The sequence below is a fragment of the Tursiops truncatus genome, chromosome 2 (assembly GCF_011762595.2).
Source record: "Tursiops truncatus isolate mTurTru1 chromosome 2, mTurTru1.mat.Y, whole genome shotgun sequence".
Taxonomy (NCBI): Eukaryota; Metazoa; Chordata; class Mammalia; order Artiodactyla; family Delphinidae; genus Tursiops; species Tursiops truncatus.
This window is the reverse complement of record NC_047035.1, coordinates 50,282,089-50,296,129: the sequence shown is the minus strand read 5'-3', so window position 1 is coordinate 50,296,129 and position 14,041 is coordinate 50,282,089. Positions and strand designations below refer to the sequence as shown.

At 32.8% G+C, this 14,041-nt stretch overlaps 1 protein-coding gene across 5 annotated transcripts in view; it reads right to left on the bottom strand.

The window, feature by feature from the left end:
• SOS2 (SOS Ras/Rho guanine nucleotide exchange factor 2) overlaps positions 1-14,041 on the bottom strand; it is a 100,923-nt gene that overhangs the window by 18,713 nt on the left and 68,169 nt on the right. For all 5 annotated transcript variants that reach the window (XM_033851157.2, XM_073800485.1, XM_073800488.1 and 2 more), the window contains 5 exons: positions 13,096-13,218; positions 8,760-8,863; positions 6,712-6,934; positions 3,212-3,331; positions 2,874-3,036 (listed from right to left, as the gene is read on the bottom strand). In XM_033851157.2, coding sequence (XP_033707048.1) covers positions 2,874-3,036; positions 3,212-3,331; positions 6,712-6,934; positions 8,760-8,863; positions 13,096-13,218 — 733 coding nt within the window. The remainder of the gene's footprint in view (positions 1-2,873; positions 3,037-3,211; positions 3,332-6,711; positions 6,935-8,759; positions 8,864-13,095; positions 13,219-14,041) is intronic.

The following is a 14,041-nucleotide window of genomic DNA, read 5'->3' as shown; positions in this document are numbered from 1 at the left end:
TGATTCTAAAATTTATATAATAGCAAGGGGTCAAGAGTAAGTCACTCTTGGGAATTTCCTGGCAGGCCAGTGGTTACAACTCGGCGCTTTCACTGCCAGGGCCCAGGTTCAATCCCTGGTCAGAGAACTAAAAAAAAAAAAAAAGAGTAAGTCACTCTTGAAAAAGAATGACTGGTGGGGACTTGCCCTACTATACTGTATCAAGAACTAGTATAAAATTACAGTAATTTAAACATGTGGCACTAGCACAGTAATAATCAAATACATCAAAAGAACAGGATAGCGGGACCAAAAACAGGCCCACACATTTATGGATACTCAACTTACGATACAGCTGACACTACAGATCAACGGAGAAAGAATGGACTTTGAATAAATGTGTGAGATCAACTGGCTAGCCAAATGGAAATTAGATTCCATACTCAAAACTCATTTCCAGCTGGATTAAGGACTTAATGAGAAAGATAAAACATTAAGGTAACAGAGGAGGATCTATTATACAAGACACCAAAAAGCACAAATTAAGTAAATGTGACATTAAGAATTTTTGTTCATCAAAAGACATCATAAAAAATGGTGAAAATAGAAGCTTCAATCTGGAAAAAGATATTTACAACACACATAACTGACAAAGGATTAAAATCCAGTATATGAGAGAACTCATACAAATTCATTAGAAAAACTCAACCAAAAAAGTGAAAAATTTCCACAATACAAAGAGCCAATAAAACATCTTAAAAGAGGTTCAAACTCATTAGAAATTAGGGAATTATAAACCCACACCACAAGACTAGAAAAATAAAGAGAACTGACAATATCAAGTGTTAGCGAGAATGTGGAACAACCAGAACTCAAGCTTCTGGTGGGAGTATAAACTGGTACGATTAATACTTGAGAAAACAATTGGGCATTATCTATTTTATCTATTCTATCATCCAATAATTCTACTCCTAGGTATACAACTTAAGAGAAATTTGTGCATGTAAGCACCAGGATAGATGCAGAAAATGTTTATGGCAATATTACTGATAATAGTGCCACACTAGAAACAATCCAAATGACCATCAGCTAACTAACTAACAAATAAATAAATAAATAAGCAAATAAAGAAATAAATTTTGGTAAAGTTATTTCTATAATATGTTACAGCTATAAAAAAAGAATGAACTATAGTTAAAAGAAACAATATGGATGAATTTTAGGAATATAATATGTTGAGTAGAAAAAGTCTTAGAAGAATTATATTCATATATAATTAAGAAACATGCAAAATGAAACAACACTGTTTAGAGATACAAATAGTAAAATTATAGAAAAAAGCAAGAGAATGATAAGCACAAGATTCAGCATAGTAGCTGGCTCTGAAGGGGCAAGGAAGGAGATGGATTGGGAGGGGTTCTTAAACTGGAGGCCAGGTAAACAGGTATTCTTTGTATTTTTATTCTTTATACCATATACCTATTTTTATAAATATTGTTGAATATAAATATTCAACACTTTAAGAAACTAAAGCTTAACGTCTCAAAATGAATACACTCCTTCAGAGTTTTCAAAATGAGAACTGAAATTATTAGTCCATTAGATAGATTATTTGGCAATATTTGACTATTAATATCTTTAATATAAATAAGTCCATACAAATCAATAACATGCAAACACCCAAACAGAAAAACACACACATGAAATCAGTCTAACCCTCCATTCCCCTCTAATCACAACCCATGGTAAGAACCGATGTGAAAAGAAGAGTATGTATCCTTCCACACTCTTCTCAATGCTTGTGCAGCTCACTTACACGTTTACAGTTTGTTCTGTTTTGTTCCATCAAAATGAAATCATATTAATTTTTCTAAAGATTTTTAAAATGGATTTTCCCCTAAATGTCACAACTATTCTTCCAAGACAATATACGCAGATTCTATTCACTTTTTTTCTGTAGCTAACCAATATTCTACGCCATAGGTATAGGATAACATACTCCATCATTCTCCTACTGATGGACACAGGTTGTTTCTAGTTTTCTGCGACTACAATTACTGCTGCAGAAACTAGATCTTTGTACCTTAACTTTATAGTCCACTGCTTTTATTTCTGGGTCCAAAAGTATCTGTATTTTAACATATACTGCCAGATTACTTTCTAGTAACATTGTAAAAGTTCACATTCCCAAAGGCAAATATATTTGCGTGGCTGAGTCTCTAACTTTTCTATACTTTCTATATCTTCTGAATTTTCAATGATAAACACTAAACATACACAATTTTATAATTTAAAAAAAACTAAGTTCTACAAAGCATTTTCTCCATGTTACTCTTTCTTTGACTATATACTACAGGCGATTAAAGTAATTTGTACATTTATATTTAAAATTCTTTGTCATTTATTTGAAACAATCAATTTACCACTGAAAAAATCCATTTGGAACTTCATTACATTTAGGTAAGCATATTAAACAGTCACAAAATTCATATTCTTTTTTTTTTTTTTGCGGTACGCGGGCCTCTCACTGCCGCAGCCTCTCCTGTTGTGGAGCACAGGCTCCGGACATGCGGGCTCAGCGGCCGTGGCTCACGGGCCCAGCCACTCCGCGGCATGTGGGATCTTCCCGGACCGGGGCACGAACCCGTGTCCCCTGCATCGGCAGGCGGACTCGCAACCGCTGCGCCACCAGGGAAGCCCCAAAATTCATATTCTTTGATGAATTCTAGGCTCACTTATATTGATGTATTTTCTAATATTGTGATATCACTGTGTTTAAGGAGTAAGATGGATTTATAAAGGATTTACTCAAAAAGATCAGTGGTAGAAGGAATCTCTTTCACATTAATTTTATCTCCCCACAAAAGGATAAACTATTTAAGCCTAAAACTTACCTCAAAGGTATGATCTAGTCTATAGACTGATACTGAATTTACTGCACTGACGATCTCTAATACACCATTGAAATTATTCAAATCTTGAAAAACTTGCAGAATTTCTATTATTCTACTTAGTACTGCCACCCGTTCCTCAAAATTTTCTGCTTCCACAATGCACCTAACCAAAAAAAAAAAAAAAAAGAAAACAGAAAATCATGGCTTAGAAAGCAAGTTCCTTGTTCCACATAGAAAAGAAGAAATATATTTTCAGCCACAATTTTTGCTTATATATGACTTAATATTATAGAAGTATAACATTAAGAAGTAGTAAGACAAAGTAAATAAAAACTTACTTTTCAAACCAGAGAGTGAGATTTGTGGTGTGGCGAATCATTTTTAATAAATTTGGAGAATTTATTTCTTTATCTTCTTTGGTCCATACACTCCCTACAAGTTCAGAAGGTTGAACTTTCCTGTGGAAGCAAAAATCAATGCACTTAACCTACAAAGGATTAGTATCAAAATTATTTAAAGGTCTCCTAAAACTTAATAAGAAAAAGACAAGTCTAAAAGATAAAGGAACAAACATAGAAGCAGGTAATTCACAGAGAAACAGAACTGAATAGCCAACGAACATGAAAAAATACTTTAACTCTTACTCAGGGAAAAGAACATTAAACCACAAGGAAATCCCATTTTATTCCTATCACACTAACAGAAGTGTAATACCAAATGGGTAAAAATGTGGATAAAAAGGGAGCTCTCCATTACTGATGTGCAAGTAAAATTTGATACTTTTGTAAAATAATTTGGCAGTATCTCATAATACTGAAAATATACATACTAGATCACCCAGCAATTGTACACCTAGGTATACATTCTAGATACACCAGTTTATAAGAAAACATTTTTAAGAATGTTCAGTCAAGCATTGTTTCCAAGAGTGAAAAATCCCAAACAACCTAAAGGCTCCTCATCAAGAGACTGGATAAACTGTGGAGTATTCATACAATGGAATACAATATAGCAATTAAAATAAGCAAACTAGAGCTATACTCAGCAACAAATGCTAGAATCAATTTAAGTAAAAAACAAGTCACGGAATGATATATCAGTATAAACAACCTTAAAATGTGCAAAATAATGCTACATATTGTTTATGAATGTGTGTATGTGTATAAGTTATACAGACATACATAGGAATAGTAAATATCAAATACAAGATAGTGGTTATCCTTTAGAAGAAAGAAGAGAAATGGGATTAGACAGAATTACACAAAGGGTTTCAATTTTATTTGTAATGCTTTTGTTGCTGATGCACCCGCATTGTATTATCTTCTATATTTTTTTAATACCTGAAATACTTAATAAAAAATCAGATGGAAGAGCAGATTAAATCACTGTATACAGTGATTCAGGATTACATAATTTTTAAAAAATTGACCATTGGCATTGCCATCACTGTCCTACAGACTTGGCTATTATAATAATTAAAAAGTTCAGTAGATTTGAGTGTAAATGGGTACTCTGAACAGTCTTGGAAGTAAGTTTTCTTAAGTGGTTCCATTATTTCACCAGAAATTAGTTTACAAAGAGTGTCAGTATTTTACATATGGTACCCTTCTTCCATAATACACATATCACTTAACAAAGGTATTTCTATGTTCTGAAAGTAGGTCCACATAGAGCTAAGTGCTCCCTTATTCCTGATGTCCATTCATGTGACACTATAAGGAAAAACCTGATTCTGTACTGTTTGCTTTATCTAAGGAATAAGTCCCTTCATTCCCACCTATCACAAATCCCACAGTAAAGAAGCAACTTAAGTGCCCATCAACAGATGAATGGATAAAGAATTTGTGAGACACACACACACACACACACACACACAAATATTACTCAGCCATAAAAAAGAATAAAATTCTGCCATTTACAACAACATGGATGAACCTAGAGGATATTATGCTAAGTGAAAGAAGTCAGACAAAGAAAGACAAATACTGTATGTTATCACTTATATATGGAATCTAAAAATATAACAAACAAATGAATATAACAAACAAACAGACTCAGATATAGAGAACAAACTAGTGGTTACCAGTAGGGAGAGAGAAGGGGGAGGGGCAAAATAGGGGGAGGGAATTAAGAGGTAACAAAGTACTATGTATAAAATAAATAAACTACAAAGATATTTAGCACAGGTAATACAGCCAATATTTTATAGTAACTTTAAATAAAATAGCCACAAAAATATTGAATCACTATAGTGTACACCTGAAACTAATATAATATTGTATATCAACTATACTTCAATTTAAAAAACTGTGTTTTCCTACAAAAAAAATCCTACAATATCAACAAAAACCACCTGAACTCCAAATTACTTAAAATATAACATGACACTCTGAATGAGATGGTAACAAACTCTGATGGGTGTGCTAAATTCTGAACAGCACAGTCAGGGCAAATCAGAAACCCAACTCTAAAGAAGGTGAAGTTTTATATCTGGTGCTTTCCCACATTCTCCATTTACACTAAACTTTATATATTCTTGCTTTTCCCTGTGTAATCCCAGTTTTAAAAAAAACAATGGCTGCTAATCAGGATAACTTCTTAAGGGTGTTTGTATTTTAAAATCGGCTTCTGAATGCAGAAAAGTTTTTGATGGAATGATAGTGGTAGGGGTTTATTTTCTGGATGGGGCTGGCAGGTGGCGACTACCTGTAAGGCCTGTACTCTGTTTTTTTGGTTTTTTTTTTTTTGCAAGGCCTCTACTCTTCACAGGAGCCTGGGTTGTAAATGAAAGAAGAAAGCTTAAATTATGAGGTAGGAGATAGGACAGAAAGAGGCTAATGTACTGGGAAGGACAGTGGTTTTAAAAAAAATGACAGAGATAAGTTGATAAAGCAAGTTGAAAAGAGAAAAAACTGTGGTTAGGAAGGTATGAGATGTGTGAGTTAGTAATTCTGGAATAAAATTTGGAGTGATGACAAGATTCAGAATATGACCATAGGAAATGTCTGATTTGGAGTAAAGAATGGCATTGGAAGTGATAAAGCCATGAAGCTAAAAGATTAGGTTGTAAATGAGTGATCTGTGTCGATACAGAGGCAGGAACTGCTTTATATATAAAGACAAATGATGGGATACAGCTAAAAATAGTCAAGCATATTTCTAGTGATCCTTATAAACAAAAGAAAATGGCTCAGAAGTTTTAAGTATGGTTCATCATCACACTACTTCAAAAATATACTTTTCTTTAAAGTGAATATTGACCTCAAATACCTAAAGTATTTGAGACTCCTTAAAAGAAGTGAAGAAATCTTTACTCTTCTAAGAATTTTGTTACTCATTTGCCTTGCAAACCCAACCCAGTCAAGCCCCACATTACAATTTTGATTACATATTGAAAAAAACCTTTTGATTACATATTTGAAAAAAAAAGAAGAAAGCTTATCTCACTCAATATTCTATTTACTTAGCTGCCCAGAGCCTAGCATCCATACTGTCTTAACGGAACCAACTCAAACTAAAGCCATGAGAAAGTATTAGGAATAGGAGCTGGGTGACTGTCTATAAAGTGGTTGCTATTGTACTGCATTAGTCTTCTCTCTGCCACTCCTCTTGTGAAGGATTGCTAGGACCTAATCTAGGCCTGAAGAGCAATAATTTATGACTTTCACCTGCAGAACAGACTATAGTTAAAAACTGTCCTATGCACTTTCTTCCCAGCCCACAAGAATAGATGAAGTATTTTTAAGCACACATGAATAATTTTCAAAATGTTCTGAAAATAGATGGAACTGTTCAAAGTTTTTGAAAACAGAGCAGCGAATTAATGTTAATTGTCTACCTGTAGAGATCAGATTCCAAAAGTGTCAGCTGACGTGCAATTTCTATTGGATGAAGTGTCATGAGATCAAACGTTTCAAACTGTCCTGGTCTGCTGATATGCCATTCAATTGGTGGAGGTGGACTTTCAAAGGTAATATTATGGCTTATTCCATTTGCCTGAGCTTGTTTCTTCCTCTTGATGATCTTAGCAATTGACTCTACCCATTTCTTCATAGCTTTCCCTAGAAAAAGAACACAAACAAAAATGCCCTTTACTTGACAGATATAACTGCAAATCTTCGTATAATCTGTAACTTTCATGCACCTTCATGAAACCCCACTCATGTCCGCCCTCTACTCCTTATGTTATTTCAAAGCAAATCTAAGATATCATATAATTTCATTCATATTTAAGTATTATCTAAAAGTTAAAAACTTTAAAATAACCATAATACCATTATCACGTATAAAAATGACAATATCTTCTTAATATCATCAAATATCTAGTTAGTATTCACATTTCCCTGATCATCTCATGTTTTATTACAGTTAGTTTGTATGAAATAGGATCTGAACAAGATCTACATATTGCATTGAGTCAGTATGTGTCAAGTCTCCTTTCATCTACAGGTTCCCCTTTCATCTCTCATTTTTGCTTGCAATTTATTTGTTGAAATTCAATCACTTGTGGAGTTTTCCAAGTCTGAATTTTGCCAATTCCATCTCTGTGGTATCATTTGCCATGTTTCTCTGTCCCTGTATCTTCTGTAAATCAACACATACAGATTTGATCTGGTCCAGGATAAACTTTCGACATGAATACTTGCAAGACTATTTCTGATAAGAGGCATATAATGTCTCTCTTTTTATGTTACTAGGAGTTGAGAAATGGTAATATTCTCATTCTATCATTCCTTCTTCACTTATTAGTTGCAATGCTTCTTTAAAAACTTTCCCTCATCAACTATTTAGTTATCTTGAGGTATAACTTGTATAGGAAAGGCCTTTAAACAAAATCATTTACTTGCTTTCTTCTAATATGTGTGTGTATTTTCGAAGCTTCTTAGATCACATATACTCTAGTGTCTTCATTAAGAACATTAAGTTAAAAATTAACTTAGTACTATAAACAATTTTAAAGCACACATGATAAAAATGTGTTTTAAACATCTCAAAACTGAAACAAAGGAATCACATTCTCTATTTAAAGTAAAATTTGCCTTGAAGAACAAGCAGGAGATGAAAGAAGCTAGACTTAATTATGGTATTCTTAATTAATGCCTTATACTATCAGAGAAAACATGAATTTTCTTGATTCAACAGCATACATTTGATATGTACATTTGTTTAATATTCACCACCTAGAGTTTCATTTCATGGGCTGTGTTCTGAAACTTCAGGTAGGAAACTCCTATCTTTCAGGTGTCAAAAATACACCAAAAACTTTTCCAGGGGAAGTAAATATTATTTAAGAATCTGTTAACCATTCAAAACTGAAGAATAAGATTAAGGAGGAGAAGAAAACAAATTAAATTACACAAACATTTAATTATTTAAAGGAATGGCAACCATGAAATAACATTAAAGGGCTTAAATTTACTAAAGAGGACTTCTGACTTCTTAAAAAAAAAAAGATTCTCCTAGGGCTTCCCTGGTGGCGCAGTGGTTGAGAGTCCGCCTGCCGATGCAGGGGGCGTGGGTTCGTGCACCGGTCTGGGAAGATCCCACGTACCGCGGCAGCGGCTGGGCCCGTGAGCCACGGCCGCTGGGCCTGTGCGTCCGGAGCCTGTGCTCCGCAACGGGAGAGGCCGCAGAAGTGAGAGGCCCGCGTACCGCAAAAAAAAAAAAAAAAAAAAGATTCTCCTAAAAAACTTCAAAAGGCAAGATTTTAACACTTCAGGTGGTTCTAAACACATGTGAGCTCCTTAGAATCTATAAAAGTTATTCCAAATGTTATTTCTGCCTTTTAAAAATGAAAAATAGTTTAGCTTCTTAAATTGAAAGTCATAAATTAAAAAAAAAACTCATATGATACAGAAGATCCAATCAAATCTTCAAATAATATACCTCTTACACTTGAAATGAAGGATTCTAGTCTTTCAAGCAACTCCAAGTCTCTTTCAAAGTCATAAAAATGGTGTTCAACCCAGTGCCGAAACACATTTAAGATCCTGACAAAATGAAAAGAAACACATTTTAGTGAAACCCAAGCATTCAATTATACTTCTTTCACTTCTCTAATGCCATGGTGATACTTCTATATACTAGGGCCAATATAACACTCAAAAGAGTCTCTAATTTCTATTTAACTAATACCTTAAGTGCTTCAGTAATATGAACTGTTTATTATTCAAAAATTATACTTTAAAAAATTTATAAGCATAAAAATCGTGGCTTCTATACTTATCCATTTATGTTCTGGAAAAGTACTTTTTCTTTATTTATATGTAGAAAATTCATACTCTGTCCAATACAAAAGCAACTTTTAAGTTCTTCAATTATATTTTCCACATAAAATGGAAAACCAACTAAGATGTAGTGTATCTGGTTCTAAATTCAAGTGCTATCATCAAATTTCTATGTAATTTACAGGTAGGTTCACATTCTTTTATTTCAAAAGACAAAAATATTTCTGACAGAGAGCTATTTTGTTTTACAGTACCTCAAAAATAATTACTTACAGAGATTTAAGTAATAGAGATTTAAGCAATCTATACAAATAAAACATTCCATTCTCCATCACGAAGATACAGATACTGTATATTAATTACATTAGCATTTTTCCTTCATTATTTCAATGAATATTTCTAGTTTATCTTCCCACCCACTGCCCGCGACCGCAGCAACTGTCAGACAGTAGTTTTTTTCCCAGACTAAGAAACTATTTTAAATTACTAATGGTATCTGTAATAAAACAACCTTAAGTGCCTGGTTGGCTCAGTGGCTTAGCGAGTGTTTCAAATGATCACAAAATTGATAGCTTCTAGGCTAACACTAGTTTTCAAATAACTCTGCTTCCATCCTTTCTACTTCCTAGTTTCTACAGAATCCAATGTAATTTAAAAATTATTATCATGTAAAAGAAAAAAAAATCTCATCACTAGATTTCACCAAAATTAAGAAAAGTTAAGATAATCCAAAGACGGGGAGAAAATATGTGTAAAACATTTATCTGACAAAAGACTGGCATCCAATCCTACTCAATACACTACTACAACTCCATAATGAAAAGACAACTCAATAAAAAATAGGCAGAAGATTTTAATAGAGTCTTGACCAGATAAATACGAATAGCCAATAACAGACAATAAAAAGTTCTCAACATTGCATCATTGAAAAGATACTAGTTAAAATCATAAAGAGATATCATCACTATACCTCACCTGTTTGGCTAAGGTATGAACACTGACATCACTAAATACTGGTAAGGATAAGGAACAACTGGAACTCTCATAAATTGTTGGTGAGAGTATAATATTGTACAATTACTTTGGGAAAAGATTTGGCAGTTTCTTTTAAAATTAAGCACACACCTACCCTATGACCCAGTCTCCCACTTTGAATTATTTACAAAAGATATATGAAAAAACATGTTCACGAAAGACTTACAAACTTCACAGCAGCTTTAATCATAATAATCAAAAACTGAAAGAACCCAGGTGTCCTTCAGTGGGAAAGTGAATAAAAAAATTGTGGTATATTCATATAATAGAATACCACCTCAGCAATAAAATAGAACAAACACTGATATAAGCAACAACATGCTCAAAAGCATGTTGAGTGAAAGAAGTCAGACACAAAAGAGTATATAATACACAAATCCATTTACATGAAAGTATAAAACAGGTAAAAGTAATCTATATAGGAAATTGAAAGCTGCTTTGGGCAATGAGAACAAAGATTGATTAGAATGGGCATTAGGGAACTTTGCCGGGTGAAAGTAACATCTTATACACCTTGACAGGAGTGTGGATTATAGAGATGTATTTGTTAAAAATTCAAAGTACACTTAAGATATGTGTGTTTCATTATATACACATTTTACAACAACAGAATAAACAAATACTGAACTGTTAATTATATACAAACTGAAGTATTTAAAGAGAAATGTACTTTGAAATATGTCCCCCAAATTAGATGATTAATGGACCAAGAGAAGGATGATAAATCCATAGATCTGTGATAAAGTAAGGATAGTAAACTGCTAACAGTAGATCTAGGTGGTAGAGTCCTAGGTGGTACAGCTCACTGTAAAATTCTTTCACCTTTGCGTTATGTAAAAATTTTGTAATACAATGTTGGAAAAAGTTACTATCATTATAAAAATTACTATTATTGCTAAAAATCCTTTAATGCTCATAGGCCAAGTTTAATAACTTGGCATGGATTTCAAGGCCACTGACAACTCCGCCCATTCCATGTAGTAATCTCATCTACTACTACCTGCAATACAATTCATTCCTCTTGAGTCATTTTCCTTACCTATTTCCTCTGCACACTACCCTCATTTCTGCCTTCCTGCATTTGTTCATACTATTTCTCACGACTCTGAATACCAACAATCACCTTTCTGCCTATCTATCTAAATCCTACATATCCTTTGGGAGCAATTTCAGATTTTACCTCTTCCAAAATGCTTTCCCTAATTTTCCTGAAATTTTATGAGGCTGTATCTTTCTAAGCCACTTAAACACTTGACATTTAAAGTAGAATAATATACAACTGTTTCATGTATCCCTTTTCCCCAATAAAACTGTAATATCACAGTGGCAAAGAGGATATTCTATGCTCTGTTTTTTTGTTTGGCAGCGCAGCGCAGCATGCAGGATCTTAGTTCCCAAACCAGGGATCGAACCTGTGCCCCCTGTGATGGTAGCATGGAGTCTTAACCACTGCACCACCAGGGAAGTTCCTCTATGCTATTTCTGTATTCACTATAGTTACAAGTACAGGACTGAGAACACAGAAAATGCTTAGAAATAAATACTTGAAGAACATATATGACTGAGAGTCTAATATTATATTCTGCTCTAATATAGCAACCTCATAAATGTGTGCCTCATGTCAAGGGGCTTAATTTGAGTGTGGATTAGTACAAATGCATCACAGCTAGTAGAAAAAAGTTAATTACTTCTTTATGGTTCAGGGGTAAATAAGCTCATCTTCTTAGGCAAAGAATGACATATTAAAAGTTTTGGCTGACAGACATATAGTTGGGAGCACTATCATTCCTCTAAAACTGCATTTATTTGTGGCAATCATCCTGAAAAATAAGCAGTTAATATACTCAGTTTCAAAATGTCAATTTATTCATTAATATTAATCAAGGAAACTTAACATTTACAGGGAAAAAATATTTAGATCATATACAATTAATAAGATATCTCAGTTTTCCCATGGAAAAAGGTAGATAATACTTTGGTTTTCACTTGGACTATAAATAAGCCTAATCAAAGGAGCTTCCAATTTTCAATGCTCAGTGAACACTGAAACAAACAAACAAGCACTGGTTTACAAAGTCAGATATGGATCCTCTCCTGTCACTCCCTTCATATGACCTATCTCAAACTACTTTATCCTGTTAAGTTTCAATTTTCTCTTAAACAAAGTGGAAATAGTAATTGTGTTGTGAGGATGAGATAAAAAAGATAAAGCACTTAGGCACACAGAGTAACCTAACAACCAGCAGATGTTATTATCAGATACATTTTTAGAAATTATTAAACCGATAACCAGTAAGGACCTACTGTATAGCACAGGGAACTATACTCACTATCTTGTAATAACCTATAATAGAAAAGAATCTAAAAAAGAAAAAAATATATATATATAAAACTGAATCACTTTGCTGTACACCTGAAACTAACACAAGATTGTAAATCAACTATATTTCAGTAAAAATTTTTTTAAAAAGAAAAAGCATGAAAAAAATAAATTATTGAAATGACACTTTTTAGATAAGTAACAAATGTCTATGTATCTTGTGGGAAAAGAGTGAGGAAAGAACTAGAACTTTCATAAATATTATAAATGGTAAAAAAGCCCAGAATTACTAAATGATCACAATGAGACAACGAAAACAAAAAGGGGGAGGGGGGATTGACAATAGGCAAATGAAATTTTCATATGAAATTTTATAATTTTTATTTATTAGGTACCCTGATCTGCAAGCATAACATATCACATGCTAGAGATATCTGATGCATATAACACAGTATATTTTAATAATTAAATTTCTTCAGGGAATTAAGAGTAGCTGCACATAAAAAGAACTTTGGAAGTTTAATTTAAACTGCTATGAAATTAATAATACCTACATCTGAATTAAGAGGTAAAAACTTTTGTGCTAACTATGTATTGAAAATTGAATGGCACATAAAAAAATATAATATTCAGGCCAAACCTAAGTTGTACTGGTTGGACGTATTCCTTGCGAAACCTTTTAAGGTCTGCACTGATTGGCTGCTCCCCTTTCTCTACTGCCAATTTATCTGCTTCAGTAGGTTCTGGCTCTGGAATTTCAAATCTAAGAAGAAAAGCAAAATGAGAGAAATTTTTTGTTGTTCATACAGAAATGAGAAAGATTTCAAATACAGCAGAAAAAATATTTTAACTAACCAACCTTCTTTACTACCATTTATGTGAAAAGTGCAATTACTGATAAACTTCTCTTCAAGTATTACATACTACAAAAAACTGCCCTTTGTCTATAGTACTAAATACTTATATTCTTACTTTTATCAAAAAAAAGTTTAATAACTAGCATTGACCAACATACGAAAGGTCAGTGGAAAAGATCCAAGAAAAGAATCTATGAAGAGTATGACCTCTTTAAAGAACATAACAGAGATACCTTATCTAATAATCTGTCCTTAATATTTAATTTATTAAAATGAAAGTAAATTTCCTAAAATAAGTGAACATAAATCCAAAGAGAAGTCCCACTCTGAATTTTAAATATTATTTAAAAAACATAACTAAGTGGATAAGGTAAAAAAAATCAAAGTTAAAAAAAAAAAACCTTCCCCAACCATAGGAAATATAGCTAAAATATGTCTAACACGTGCTTTCCTTATTTTGGACATGGAAAGGCAGCTAAGTAAATCTTCATAGCACATTATACTAACTCAGTCTGCTATACTTAGTTTCATGGAACAACATAATGATAGAGGTCCAGATAAAATTCTGGTAGTTAAGTTTGAAAATGTAAAACAAAAATTATTTTGAAGTCCATATACTATCATTCAACCTATAAAGCATTTAAAGTACCACTAACATACTCAGTAAAAAAAAGTCAATCCAAAACTTAATTTTAAAAAATTAATCATAATAAAGGAAATTTTAATTTT